Genomic DNA, 15768 nt, shown 5'->3' on the forward strand with positions numbered 1-15768 from the left:
ATGTATCCATCAGAAACCCAAAGAAACTCCAATTCTCATCTGTTTTGGAGCATTCCTCCAGTTTCTCCTGCACAATGTTTCTCTTGTTCATGTTCATCAGGGAGGAACTAATTTCTGTCTTTCTTCCTTAAGGATTACAGACCTAGAAAGTGCCAGATTTAATCACAAAAGCAATAGCTGGTTCAACATCCCTCCTGACAGGTCCTTATAAATTAAGGAAGGCTGGAGGGAAAGGAAATGTGAAGAATCACAAAAACCTCACATCAAGGGAAGAGGTTTGGCTTTTCCTCAGACAGTCAGCCACAGTTAAGTTTTTAGGGAAGAAAAACAAAGGAAGATTTTAGCTTGTAGCAACTCAAGTCTTGCCCCATAAATCAGCCCTACTCATTCTGACTTGCACAGGTTGCATAGATGGTATTTAGTTTCAGAGGACAAAGCACAGAGCAGGCTGTCCTGGCTATCAGTGCATAAATGATGAGAAAAGCAGCTCCTCAGTAGCTCCCTGAGACACTGCACAAGTCCTCACAACTTTATTGCCCAGCAGATTGTCCCCACAACCCACATCCCTCTGCAGAACCAAGCCTGAACTCCTTTTTTGCCTCTCCTCCTACTTTGACCCAAACTGCTTGTGTAAAGCATCCTGCAAAGGCAGGGCAACAAGGCAAATTATCATTGATTAATCCTAACTGAACAGCTTTGGAAAGTTTGAGGCTTAGCAGGTGGAAGGAGGGACAGTGTCATTAAGGTTTTTGTCTTACCGCATGACAAAATCTGCTTCATCTATTTGTTTGCCACAGCCACTCTTTTTCAGGATCCCACCGTTTCCCACCACAGAACATTTCTTCAGAGGCAGCTGGAAGGGAGTAGCCTAGCAACACAAAACAAGACCAGTTTTACAGGGGAGAACACAAACATCTTTGTAGCAGCCACTCCTGGAGAACCCAGGGAGATGTTAGGGCTCAAAGAAAGAAAAGAGTTAGGAGTGAAGAAAAAAAAAGTACAGAAATTATCTGGTAAGTACATGTAGAGCCAGTCTTATCCCCACTCCCCAAACCAGGATGCAACAAATGTGATACAGAAGATGATTTTCTGCAAAACCAAAACTGCCTGAAGTCCTGACACAGACACTGACCAAAGTCAGGCAGTTCACAAGCCTTCCAGGCAAGCTGCAAGCACACAGAGGAAACAAGACAAGCAGAAAAACAGGAAAAAATCCACGAGGGTTATCTTCCTGAGCTGATAACACAAAAGACATCTCTAAGGAAGAAAGGAAGGAAGCGGGAATGTTGTGATGACAGAAGTGTACTGGGAATCTGGAGTCACCCTGGCTCTATCCATGTTTGTGTTCCTGGGAGAGGTCAATCCAGAGCCTTAGGCAAAGATATTTGGAGCTTGACAGCAGCTCCCTAAACAGCCAGTTGCCCAGACACATTACAAACCAGTGTTAGCATAAATTAAAATTAGAATGGGACCATTTTAGATGAGGAGCTCTTGTAGCTGCTTAACAGGGCATGAAAATGCAAAGTCAAATGGTCATGGGATCCCATGCACCAACAGAGAAATACATTCGATCTGTACACTCCTCATTCCAAAGGAACTCAAAACTATGGACAGGATATGTTCCTGTCAGCCCCAAGCCTTTTGTGAGCTTGGAGCAGTCATGTAAGCAGCACACAGCACTTCAGAGCAGCCCAGCATATGAAAAAAAAAAGGTGATGAAGAGACATGTGAATTTAAAGCAGTGTGATTTAGTTACAGAAGTTATAGCTACTGATTACTGATTTTTCTACAATACAAGAGTTAATATTCTCCTCAAGCAAAAAAATTATGCAGGGATTTTTTATTTATCAAACCTGTCAAAGCCTGACTTTGGAGCAGAGACAGGAGTTACTGCACAGGCCTCAAAGAATGCAGATGCCAGGGAGAGAGGATACAGCATTACAGAGCAATTCTCTCTGGGTGGCCTCACTTGCATGTACAGATCAGCATCTGACATTGCATCATATATTCATCAGGCACTGCAGTACAGGACACAGTCCAGAAAACAGACCCAGTATTACAGCACAGACTGCATTTTTTAGAACTTATTCCTGCTGTCTTATTTCTCTTCTTCCTAGATTTACTGGCTTTGTCTACCTTTCTCTGCAAACTAGACTCTGTTCAGCTTGTATAAAATCACAACCTGCTTTTTAATGAGAAAACTAACCCCTGATTAAGATATTCTTAAGCAAAAAAGTAAATTTTATTGTCCTGAGACCCAGCCATGGTTAGGAATGTAGTGAAAGCACAGCAGAGCAATACTGAATATGCAGCTGCATTCTTGTCCTACATCTGCCTTCTTAAGAACACTTTTAAACTTACAGTTATTGAACCAGGAGCATATATTGAGATTCAAAGGACATCTCATCTCTGAGGTGACCCTGATCAAATGAGAACTCACATTCTCTGTAAAGGGGTGGGAAGCAGGGGAAATATAGATTACCTATGTTCTATAAATAACAGCACATTTCTTAAAGATACATCAAAGCTCCTTTCAAGAACTGGTTTTACAAAACACTGTGCCAAGCCACAAAGACAGCAGACATTAACTCCTGCTTCTAATAGCAGTGGGCACTGTCACATAAATTCTGTGCCTTTAGACCCCCCCAAACAGACATTTAGCAGTTACAAAATACTTCAAAATTCTATGAGTTGCAAATAGCCTTTAATATTGCTTGAGATGGCTTGCTGTCTTTCAAGGGAGGCTTATTTCCTGTTCTGCTCAGAGATGATAATATCAGTTCTTGATATATGTACTTTCGTTTCCAAAAGCTGATGAAGTATTGAAACTCTTGTCAATTTTATTCAGGATAACAGATGTTATCCTGAATAAAGGCTTGCTGCCTGGTGTGTACAGAAAATTCCCACACCAAGGTGAGGTAGTTCTATTTTTTATTTTAGTTTGTGCAAAGTAGGGAGCATGGTGGGAACCCACAATTTGTGTAAATATACACAATTTCTACATTTTAACAAACAATAGTATCAACACACATTGGTTACAAATGACACTCATTTTTCATTAATCAAACCCTTATTTGCTACCTATATCTGTTGCTTATCATTCTTGTTCTTCTTCCCCCCCATTTACTGCTTAGTCCTGTTGACTTCACTCCTGGTGGCTCCCATCCATACAGCCTATTAATTTCAGAATAGCACGCCCTTTCCCTTAAAACAAAGCTTAAGCCAAGCCTATAAATTTTCACAAGCTTCACAATTAAATTACTTAATCACACCTGCCAAGCTATAGCTACTGATTAACAACAAAATAATTCCTAAGTTGGGATCACATGAAGGAAAAGACATCATTCCAGTGCCATGACCAGCGTGTAGGGGGTTGCAAAGTCCAGAAGATTAACTGTCTCTGTTGCTTGCTGGCATTTCAGGTGCTTTGTGCTTAATTAAGAGCAATTACTTAGGATGACCTCGGAGAAACCTGCATTTATTATCTTGCACATGACTTTTTTTCAGACGTTCCAATAACAGATCTGTGTTATTGCTGAGATTGCAGGGACATTCTAGGAATTCTTTGTCCAAACAAACACAAAACTGTTTGGCCACACAAAACTTATACAAGTCCTAGATTCAAGTGTTGCCTATAAGCAACTGTGAAAAATATGGCTTTTTTTCCTCTCTCTATAAAACCTTCTAATGCTTTCCTTCTTTACCTTCCACATCACAACACTTTGCCAGGCAAATTATCAGTTCATAACTGACAGTGTGTAAATTCTCACATGAAAGGGACCCAGCTGCCATTTACACTAAATGGTCACTAAAAGCTCAGCTGTTTTTCTCCTTAAAATTCTGAGCTAGCCTAACAAATGCTGGCTTTAGGCATCATAGTTGTAACAAAAGCATTTCCACTAATATTAGCTTTCTGAAACTCTGTTATTTTCATTGTCAACACATGTTGTTTTCTTCATTCATAAAATTTTTATGAATGGCCAGTCTTGTGGGTGGACTGGATAAAACCTGCCTCCGTTTATTTGGTCTGAGAGAGGAAATGTACCAGAAAACCACCAACTTATCCCCATTATTAAGCAATAATTACCATAGAATTTACAAATACTTTTAAATAGTAGCACTTTGCGTATTGGAAATTAGCAGGATGAATTCCCTTGTAAACATAAGTCAAGTGATTTATTAAATTAATTGCATAAGGTATTTTTTTTTAAAAGGTATCTCCCAACAAAACCAAAGACAGGAAGGTCCATTGTCTCATTTTTCCTTTTTTAAATAATGAAACTCTACTGACAATCAGTTCTAGTTAATATTCATGTAAACAAAAGAAGAATCTGCACATCCCCCTGCAAATTCAATGACAAAGAAGCACACAGAGCAATAGATTAAAGACTCCCAACTGAATATGGGACTAATTTAACAATGCATCTCTCAAGCAATTCACTGATTAGTTTCATCACTCATCGAAGCAGAAGTAAATCACTGTCGTCAGTTAAAAGAACATTACACATACTAACAAAAATAATTTTAGATAGTGTTACTCAAAATCATTTTGATTTCATTGTTAGGTTGTTAATGCACTAATTTTTTTCCTCTCTCACTGCCAAAGACTTAAATCAGAAACCAAATTCTTACTGGAAAAACAGGAGAAATTACAGTATTCAGCCTCTGATTTAATGCTGATGATACAAAAATCATTAAAAACATAGCAAACATAAATTAGAATAATTTATCTTTCAAATAAGCATTTTGAATTTGAAAGAGATGCCGTGATTTTGCTGTCCCTTTTGAGAAGGCAGCAGCCTGATGAGAAGGGTGAAGTTCTACTGAATTTCCTAAGAAGCCAACAAAACCCTGAGAGTTCACGGTGGTTTTTCACACTGCCAGATGCTGCAGGGTAGCACAAGCTCCTTCTTCATTGTTTACAAATCATGTTCGGTCTGATGCACCCCTTTGTTCCACCTACAGAGCTGTCAGGACGTGACAGCTTAACGATAAAAACTCATCAATGTCAGGGAAGGCGTATTCCCAACAGGGAAATATGAGTGGGGGCTGTGGTTCTTTCCATTTTATTCCCTCCTCTCCAGCCACTTACCAGTTATATCCTAACCAGGTGCAGGAGCCCAGCAGAGCAAGAAGTGACCCAGTGACAGCAAGGAAACAGACACAGAATTAAGAGAATGCTTTGGGTTGGGAGATCATCTTGTTCCAACACCTCTGGGCAGGGACACCTTCCACTAGACCAGGTTTTTCACAGCCCCATCCAAACCTACCTGGCCTTGAACACTTCCAGGGATGGGGCACCCACAACACAACTTCTCTGGGCACCCTGTTCCACTGCCTCACCACCCTGCCAGAAATCTCTGATTCCACATGTCTAGTCTAAACCTACTCTCTCTCACTGGGACAGGTAGGAATCTGATTCAAATGTGATTATTACGAAAAGAAACCGTGGCAGTGACTACGAAATTAAATAAGGAAGAGATCCTACACTGGATCTCCAGCTACCTTCTTCAGTTTATTTTGGCACTGCCAGCTCGTACATGTTGGAACCTGAAGCTCACTGAACAAAAGAGGAGTTGTCTAGGTGAGACAAGCTCCTCTGTAGGTCCACATGTCTCAGTCATGACAGGCTTTATTCAGCCCTGAAGCGGAACTCAACGTTTGAGCTTACACAAACTTTGTGCTCTTTAAAACTGTGTACTTTAGGCAGTATTGCTGTTCATGAGGTCAGAACCTCAGGAACTACTTACACAGGGACACAGGGCTACAAAAGACCACTTGGAAGACTGAACACATTGCTGTGCTGCTGTAGGAAAAGCTCTGCTATCCAAAAAGATCCATGAACTGTAGAGCAGCCACACACTAAAAAGAGAACACTTTGCAACATTATTCACATAAAATGTGGAGCAGCAGTGACTAAGCTGGCAGTCACTTTTAGTTCCAGCTGTACTTTAAGTAGGAACTTCAAAATAGTGTGATCTTTACAGCTTTCTACCCAGCATGATGTCACTGCAAGGGAGCACTTGCTCAGAATTAAAAGAACATTTCAAATTGCTGATGTGGTATTTAATTCAATAGAGTCAGCCTCCATACAGCCAGGATAGCACAGTGTGGGGATTATGGAAAAAATAAGGGAAAAAAAAGCACATTTGTAGATCGGATCAGACTGTATATCATACAGTATTTTAAACAATGAAATTTAAATTTTAAATTTACAATTTTAAACAATGAATGCTCTGACAATGTCAAGAGTATTCTCCCTGACAAGACAAAAAGAATAAATAGGTGAGAGATTCCAAAGATCTGCAAGGTTTCTGGGTCCAAACTTTATGACCTGCAATGCAATGCGTTAGGACCCCAAATTTTGGATTAAAACTTATAAAAATAAAATATCATTTGGTGATATTGTGGGGGTGGGGAGGGTGTCTCTTATTCTGGGAGATGCTTCCATTTCCACAATTGGGATTCTCATGAAGAACTTACGTTGCCTCCTAAAGAGCTGCATTTAAATGTTCTGTGGAGTCACCCAGTCCCATGAAATGGTAGAAAATGGAAAAATAGTGTACAAATTCCTTGAGGAACAGCATGACCAGAATCCATAAACAACTGCCTCTGTTGGCTTCCCTTACCACCTTCTCATAGGAGTCTTGAGTGACTCCTTTGATTTCCTCTTTTTAAATCCTGTGTGATCAGGCTAAACCTCAGGTCATAGGACAAAGCACTAAACTCTTCCAACATCCAGAGGAACACTCAGCAAATCCTCCCTTTTCCCTGATCTCCTGACAACAGCAGCTGCCACGAGGCCTGGGGGACATCATCATCCTCCAGATGGGATTGTCAGTCCTGCTCTGCTTCACCTTTGGATGCAGGTGCACAGCAGCCTCCCTCCTACATTTCAGATGACTCAGGTTAAACGTGGGCACTGTCCAGTGTCTACAGAACCTGCCAGACCACAGGCACCAGGTGGCAGAAAGGAACAGCAGGTATTCCAGCACTTATTTCACTGTTTCTTTATCTGCTCTAAGTCTGAGCAGAAGAGAAAAAGCTGTGTGTCAGCCTGGGTAAACACCAGGGTTGCATTAATAAAATGCTCTAAGCTTAAGCCAAAAAAGCAAACCTTTTCAAGTTTTGCTGGTGTGTTTCATGGAAACAAGGATGAACACAAACCATAATTTTGTGGGGGGAAATTACTTTTTTAATGTCATGCAGTATAAACTTCAAGGATGTTTATCTCCTGCCTTGCACTGCACAATATCCTGGCTCAGGAAGTTACTCTCTGTAGGTACACACTAGCTCTCATACACAAAAGCCTTCATTAAAGTAAATTTTACATTCCAGGTAGAGAAATGAAGACAAATACAAACAATATGACTGTCAAGTGACGAAGTCTTCCAACTCTGCCTGCACCTTTGTCCCTCACTGATTTCAAGATACACAGTTTGAGTATCAAGCAGAAACCAAAGAGAATAGGGAGATCTGCAGGGCATCTGCTTACTTATGTCTGGTGTAGGAATAAGTAAAGAATGTTGAATTGTTCTCTTCTAGCAGGGTGGGACAACACACAGCCAGCAAGGAAGAAAACTGGAAATCTTGCAAGATTTCCAACTACTGCTCAGTAGGGGGTACTGTTTACTTTTCCCAGTTTGACAAAGGGTTTATCAACAATTTTATGCTCTTCAAAATCTTATTAGCAAGACAAGAGTATATGCAATAAATAAGGTTAGTTTCAGCTCCTAAAAAATAAAAAGGGTTTCCAATTCTACTTGTAGAAAGGACAGTAACACTTACAGAAAGGAATGGATCTCTAAATTCCTGATCCCATTGATATGAATAAGCAGCTACAGCAAAACTGATTAATCAACTTTATATAGTCATCAAAAAATGGATTTAATTATCATAAGAGGTACCAAAGTAGCACACACTTCCATTTTGACAGTACCTCAGACAATGAACCTCTACAAGGAGATGATCCTCTCATCAACAAGTGATCCTTGTCTTTCTGTTACCTCAGAATAGTTCAGATGAATCACTGACATCTTTTGAGATTCACTGTTTAAAAATACATCAAAGACAAGTAGCAAGGATTGAGCTGTCCAGGAAATTTGCAATTAGAGTTTGAACAGAGTTTAAATACCAAGATTGGTTTTTCAGCAGCATGGAAAGTCTGCTTATGTTAGTACTTGCACACTTCCATTTTTCCATCCCCTATTAATGAGAAAAATTAAGCCTCTTAAGAAAGTTTCACTTACCTTGTAGATAAGGAAGCAAAACATAACTTGTAAGACAAATTTCAGACTTTGAAAACTCCAAATTTTACAACACATATGGAGATTATTTACCAATATATCAATCTGCATCTTACACTTTTAGTCTATCCTTCACACAGAAAACTACATGGCACATGGTCTGGCCCACGTAACTAACAAGACCTGAAAAGCTGACACGTAAGACTTGAAAAGCAAATAACAGCACACAAAGAAAACAACACAAAGAATTGTAAGGACTGCACATTAAACAATGGCACAGCTTTACATTTAGAACACTTTCTTGAGGGCAGTCTTTCTGCAAAGTAGAGCCAAGGTTAAAAGCCCTTGCTTGAAAGACAGAAAGCAGGTCAGCAGCATCAAAGGATTTACATATAATGAGTGACTACCAATGTGTTTAAAAAGTCATGCTTGCCAAGTAAGGAAGCAATTAGAGGGAAGTGCAATGCCATGTAATGTCATGTCTAAAGGTTATGAAAACAGAAGTTTAGAAAGTTGAGGAGGTAAAAGGGAATAACGACTGTAATTACAGATCCAATGAAGTTCCCATTACCTTTTTATTTTTTCTGGTAATGAAAACAAAACTCCTTGAAATGTATTTTAACATAGAGGCATGATAATAATTAATGAATAACTGATCATGACAGACTTGTATAAACAACAGTCACTTCTACATCAATAATAAAACACTTAGCAACATAAGATTAAAATGGGGAAAAGTGCCATTTCATTATATAAGGGTACAGCTTCCCTAAAAAGTAGTAAGAAAATGTAATTTGTTGCTTACATGAAACCTTGTCCATGGAAGTGCAGCAGAGTTGGGGAAGGGTCTGGAGCACAAGTCCTGTGACAGACAGTGGAGGGAGATGGGGGTGTTTAGCCTGGAGAAAAGGAGGCTCAGTGGAGACCTCATCACTCTCTACAAGTGCCTGAAAACAAGACCCCAGGTGGGGGCCAGGCTCTGTTCCCAGGAAATAAGCAAAAGGACAAGAGGAAGCGACCTCAAGCTGTGCCTGGGAAGGTTCAGGCTGGACATTAAAATGAATTTCTTCACTGAAGTGTTTGTCAGGCACTAGAATGGGCTGCCCAGGCAGGTGGTGGAATCACCATCCTTGGAAGGGTTCAAGAAACACCAGAATGTGGCACTCACTACTCTGGTCTAGTTGTCATGGTGGAAATCATTCAAAGGTTGGAATCAATGCTCCAATAGGTCTTTTCCAACCTAAATGATTCTGTGAGTCTGTGAAAGTAATTTTGGGTCTCTCCTCTACTGAGAGTGCAGCCAAACAGGGAGGCCAGGCCTCAGAGACCCAACCCAGCCTAAGACCAAGAAAGCACAATTATGCATTAGAATCTGAAAACTAATTTCACACAAAGGCCCTTCCTTAATGACTCAGTGCTTCCCTTGCTTTTAACATCAGAGAATTCACATAATCCAGACCACCTCCTGCTCCAGCCAGGGCCACCTGCTGTTTCTTAACATGTCAGGACCCTAGACAGCTCTGAGGCTAAAACAAATTATGTGCCACCCTCTGTTCGAGGTTGCAATTTGGAGAAGACAATGACAACTTTCAATAAACTGCAACTCTCTTCTGCCAGCTGATGAAACAAGCATGGAAATAAAGTTTCAGAAAGAATTTCTCACAGAAAGGTGGTTAAGCATTGGAATGGACTGCCCAGGGAGGTGTAGAATCACCATCCCCAGAGGCGTTCAAGAAATGACTGGACTTAGCACTCAGTGCTGTGCTTTAATTGAAAAGGTGGTGACTGGTCCAAGATTGGATTTGATGCCCTCCAAAGTTTTTTTCCAGTCTTAATGATTCTACAGTTCTAGGAAATCACAGTAGCTGGAGTAGTAGGACATCATATTATTTTTCTATTTTTAAGATATTGTCAGACCCAGCAAGTAGGTTTCTGAGCTTCCTATCAAGATGAAACAAATTTTATTTTTCACTTAAAGCAATTCCCAAACCTAATGCAAATCCAGGGGAAACTAATGAATGTCCAGAGCAGGAGAAAGCTCTTAACACAATGGGAATGCACTGGATTGAATACTCCCTGAGTAATAAGCACTACACAGCAAGCTGCTTGAGTCTAGAGCCTTTCCCTCCACTTTGTTTTTGGGGCCTACTTCAGCCCCAGTTTAATGGCTAGGCTGAGGAGGGACAGTTTCCTATCAGCAAATATTTAAGCTTTGTGACCTGGAAGAGGACGGGGTAAAAGAGCAAACAACTTGGAAGATACCAGCAGGGAATAGCCAGGTCCCCAGTAGAGATGAGAGGTTATTAATTAGGCTCATGCTGAACCCACTCTCAGTACTTGCTAACATATAACACTCAAACATAATGACTGCAGTTTCCATGCAGCATTTCCAAAGACATATCCCTGGGCCAGACTCATTTCTCTGGCTGAGAAAATTACTCCATTCTGCCTCTTATACTCACTCTGCTGCTTTAGTTTTCATCCTTTTACCGAGATATGTCATACAAGAATTGTCATGATCTTTCACCTTTTGAAAACTGATTTATCTGATTTTGATACTCCCCAAAATTAAGCTCTGAAATTTTCCTTTATCTTTCTTTATTCACATGATGAATCTTATGGAAGACAGCACAAGCTGGTTCTTGGCTTTTGGTATGAGACATATAAAATCACAGAATAGCCTTGGCTGGAAGAGACCTTAAAGATCATCTTGTTTTAACACCTTTCACTAGACCAGGTTGCTCAGAGCCCCAACCAACTTGGCTTTCAACACTTCCAGGGATGGGCATTCACAGTGTCTCTGGGCAACCTGTGTCAGTGCCTTTTCACCCTCAGAGTGAAGACTTTCTTCCTACTATCCTAATTAAACCTACTCTCTGTTAGTTTCCCTCCTGCCCTGTCACTACATAGAACTGTGCCCTCTGGTTTCATCTTCCCACAGTATCTCTAATTTTTTTTTAGAGCTCTCTAAGTCAATTAAGGAGAGATATTCAAGTGTTGTTGCTCTCCAGGCATGTCTAGGTAGTCTTTAAAGGGCAGACAAAAATGACTACAAAATGACTTCCTGAATGTTGAACAATACAGTTGTGGGGGACAGTGAGCCAGCCAACAATACACCTGTCCTTGCTTGGAGGGAAGAAACTATCCAGGATACAGTTTGCCACTCTCTTTAGGGGAGAAGCTTTAGCTTGCCACCTTCACAGGTGTGGTGAAGCAAAAAGCCACCTGTCCAGCATCCTTTTCAGTGCATGTTAATTCTGTGTTTCTTATTGATTATTCCCTTTAACATGCCCTGACCTGCAGGAGATGAAAGGTCAGATTTCTGTAAGCCCAGTAGCATTCATACAGACATTTCTTGGGGCAGAGAGCTGAATGAAAGCCTCCAAAGAGGTCAGCTACGAAGCTCCATCTTTCTTTGTTCTGTGTTGCTGAGAGCTGAATTTCACTCAGCCTTTTTGAAGGCTAAAGCTGAATTCACAGCTTTATTCTGCAGCTGAGAGGTGCAGGGTCTCAGCTCTCCACCACCACCCCAGCTGGCTACATACAGTCTTTCTCAATTGTGTCCAGCCAAAAAAAAGTCACACTTGGAGAAAATGCTTTTTCCCCTAAGCATATAATCTTTTATACTATGTCCTGCAATTAGAAAGCCAGATTAGATTATTTTCTCTTTTTTGTATTACTAGTAAAGATTCTACACAAGTGGAGACCATCTAGACCTTCCATTTTTGTCTTGATCTTCTGACAATGCCATTCATGACACCTAGAAACAGTAGATATTAGATCATCCCACTAACAACAAAGTTAGCAACAATATCATGCTCTTTTTCCCCACTAAATATGATTTTTTGTGACTCTAGACTATGCAGACAAGCAGTAGATTAAACAGATTCCTTTTAACAGCATGCCTATGGTAATCTCACATTTTCATACCTTTCAACATAGATCTGTACTCTTTTCACCAAAAACAAACATGACTCTGTCTTGGACTGCCAGAGCCTACATATCCTCTTTTTCATTCAGCTTCTCCTTTCTGTCAGCAAAGCAAAGGCACATTTGGGTGTTTCATTTCAGAGTTAAATCCCAAAGAGAAACCTTACCAGAACAGTTGAGCTTCATTGAGCTTTTGTATGAAAATCTTGGAGGCCTGTGAAGTTTGTAATGTGTTATAAATCAAATCAAGATTCAACTGAAAAGTTTATGTATTTTAATAAATTAATGGCCTGCATTTTTCATTCATGAAATAGTTTAGTGGCAAAGCTTCCACTGAAGCAGTGAGAATTTTCACTAAGGTTTCATTAAGCCTGAAGAGGACACTTGTAGATACAACTGACTGGCAGACTCTGCACTCCAAATATTCCAGTGAAGAGGAGGTTGTTTTAGAACACTTTGCTAAAGATAAATTCTGTATCAGAATTCAAAACGGGCAAGTCTTTCACAGTGAGTTTGGCAAAGTGGTGGGTCACAGGCTACACTATTTTGTTTAAATCACTTCTCCCACTCCTACTTAAAATTCAGACATCCAAATTCAATGCATTGAAGAAATGCAAGAGCTCCACAGAACTTGCTGTAATTCATATGTAACAGGACTCCATAGAGAGCTCATTCCACGACAGAATAAGCACAAACCACTCGTGTTTCAGAGCAGGAGCTCTACTCTGTCAGCTCAGCCAGGGGAAGAGATTAAACATTCCCTCAGGCCTCTCAAACCTCAGATACTGTGAATGCCACTCATCCCAGGGAGTGCTCCAGGGAATAACTCCACACAGTTTCATATATTGGGTGAGCAAAAGGTGAAAAAATCCCCTTTCCAAGAGCATTGCATAGGAGGATGCGAGATCCCAGGCAGGCAGCACTCAGCACTTCTCCCTTTCTCCCAGCTGCCAGACACAGAAACATATTCCAGAAATGAAGGCACACAGGCAGACAGACAAAAGAAAAGGTTGTTGGTTTGTTTTTTTTGTCTGTCTGCCTTTGATAGAACAAACTGTTATGAAGGACAGACCTCTAAGGCAAAAGCTCACAGCGTAGCCAAATAAAACCCCTCCTGTAATTCCTAACATGTAGCATGTGTACATATGAAGAAATATCAAGCCCTAACATGGGGAGTATATAACAGAGATTTCCTTCGTGGATAGAATGTTTTCAGTTACTTCCAAAGTGCTGAATGATGTGATTGTATATTCTTATGTATCACTCACACACATCTACAAAGAGAGACTGTAGCAACAAAAACGGAATTAGAGACCATAGTATGTGGGAATAAGCAATAAACAGAGAAAACAACAAACTCCATAAATTAATGAAAAAAATACTGCCATGATTTTGTAATAAATATGTGAGAAGAGAAAGTGCTCAGTGCTGACCCAGCAGATGAGGTAATAGTCTACACAGCTGAATGGACAGCCCTGAATTCATTTTCTATAAACACTGTTGTAATTTATATCCATTTTCACAGCCACAGCGGTGCCTTAAAGAACCTAAAGCACAAAAGCAAAGCTCAATCATTCAATTAACAGCCCAAGCAGCTGTGAGGATAGAAAATAAAATTATTTTCTCCATAAAAATCTGTAATTTCTACAGTGAATTTTAAATTTTATATTCCATGTATGAATTTTAAATGGAGGGTAATTTAGACTAGCATTTCTCAGCATTTTGATTGCAATTAGGATGTGTGGTATGTTTAATACCTGTTTTGATTGTTCACAGATTTCCAGGATTTGGCTTGGGATCTATCTCCAGCAGCCCTTCCATGGCACTCTAAGCAAAGAATTCCAAACCCCAGAGAACCTGCAACAGAGCCTCTACTGCCTCTGCTTTATTTCTGTTCCTTCCCTCAAATGAAAGTTTCTCTCCTCCATCCAAAATAAACTACTGCAACTCCCAAAAAAGTAGGAAGAATATTAAAGTACAGCATAAATTGCTCTTAACACACCAGTAAAGTAAAAAATCATTTTCACTCAGCTCATTTTTGCAGAGACAGCTGTTTTATCCCTTGAGTAAGTAGCTAGACATCCACTGAAGGCAAAACATAAAGACATGGCAATCAAAAGACAACTTTCAAAGTAAAACCTGTAGTTTTAAAATTTACTCTTTCTGACAGGAATTTGGAGTACACTGCCAGTAAGTGGTAGTTAGGCATATGTTAGTGAAAGGAAAAAGACTCTGAAAGCGTAATTTCCGAGAAAATGCTTTTTGAAAGACCATGAATTCTGGTGGAAAGGCAACTCATCAAAGCCAAATGCACACCTTTCATATTTTTGCAAGTTGTACTGTATTTAACGTCTTTGAAAGTACAATAGGATATTAACATATTTGCCAGAAGATGGAAGAAACTTTTTAAATTTACAGGGAAAAGGGCTATGAAGTGACTGACTTAGACTGCTGCCAAATCAGGAATCCTGCACAATTTATATTTTCCATATTTACTCAAGTTTTTAAGGGGATTTCAGAAATGAACCATACCTGACCTGCTAATGAGATATTTAAAAAAAAATAAATTTATATGGCTTCCAAAACCCTGATCTGTAGAACATCAAGATAACATCAAATTAACTTGAAAATTCCACAGACAAATGTCATCACAACATGCTAATTGAGAACGGAATCAGGGAATTTCTGTGATCTGAAAAGACCAAAATAACACACAGAAACAAATGGAGAGAGCAAAGGAAAAACATAATCACAGAATCATTTAGGATGGAAAAGACCTCCAAGGTTATCAAGTGCAACCTTTGAGCCATCACCAGCTTGTCAACTAACCCAGGGCACTGAGTGCCACATCCAGGTGTTTCTTGAACACTTCCAGGGGTACTGACTCCACCATCTGAGGTCCTCTTTTACCACTAAATTTTACTGGGTAAGACTAGAAGTACAGTGACTTAGATCATGCAAATACAGAATGTGCCAAAACCTCACACAGGCATTTAAAACCCATCCTTCAGATATGGAAAACCAAACATAAAATGCATTTCATATAACTTAATTCCACTGGAGTCCTGCTCTAGGTTGCAGATTCACTTCCTGACTGAAGTAAGAGTGGCCCACAGTGGATCACCTGCTCCCACCTCCCTGCTCAAGCAGGACCATGCTGGGGTGGTAAGAGCAGGGTATGAAATGGACCCAAACTTAAGCCTCAAATAAGACAGTACAGGTATTAAGCCTTTTATAATAAGTATCTTACCAAAAAAGCCAACTACTGCAGAGAGAAAATTAATATAATGTGCTGATCACAGAATAATTCAAATATATAGTCATGTATACAGTAAAACATCTTTAAACTGTATAACATGAATTTTAGTAAAAATAATAAATAAATAAAATGAAAGGCCAACACGTGGACAGCATATAAAGGATAAAGCTTTTTCAAGAAAGAAAAGCACCTTTCTTTCACTGCACCTGTAGGTGGAAGTCTTGGAATATAAACAAGTTCACTGCCAGTAAAACCTCTGCATGAAGGAACACTATCCTTTTAGCATCTTATCAGTTATATAAAACTACATTAAAACAAACAAAGCAAACCTAA

At 39.8% G+C, this 15768-nt stretch overlaps 1 protein-coding gene across 1 annotated transcript in view; it reads right to left on the minus strand.

The window, feature by feature from the left end:
- ST8SIA1 (ST8 alpha-N-acetyl-neuraminide alpha-2,8-sialyltransferase 1) overlaps positions 1-15768 on the minus strand; it is a 68183-nt gene that overhangs the window by 21158 nt on the left and 31257 nt on the right. Inside the window, exon 3 of the mRNA XM_058853011.1 lies at positions 759-868. Within this exon, the coding sequence (XP_058708994.1) occupies positions 759-868 (110 nt within the window). The remainder of the gene's footprint in view (positions 1-758; positions 869-15768) is intronic.

This window comes from Poecile atricapillus, chromosome 18 (assembly GCF_030490865.1).
Source record: "Poecile atricapillus isolate bPoeAtr1 chromosome 18, bPoeAtr1.hap1, whole genome shotgun sequence".
Taxonomy (NCBI): domain Eukaryota; kingdom Metazoa; phylum Chordata; class Aves; order Passeriformes; family Paridae; genus Poecile; species Poecile atricapillus.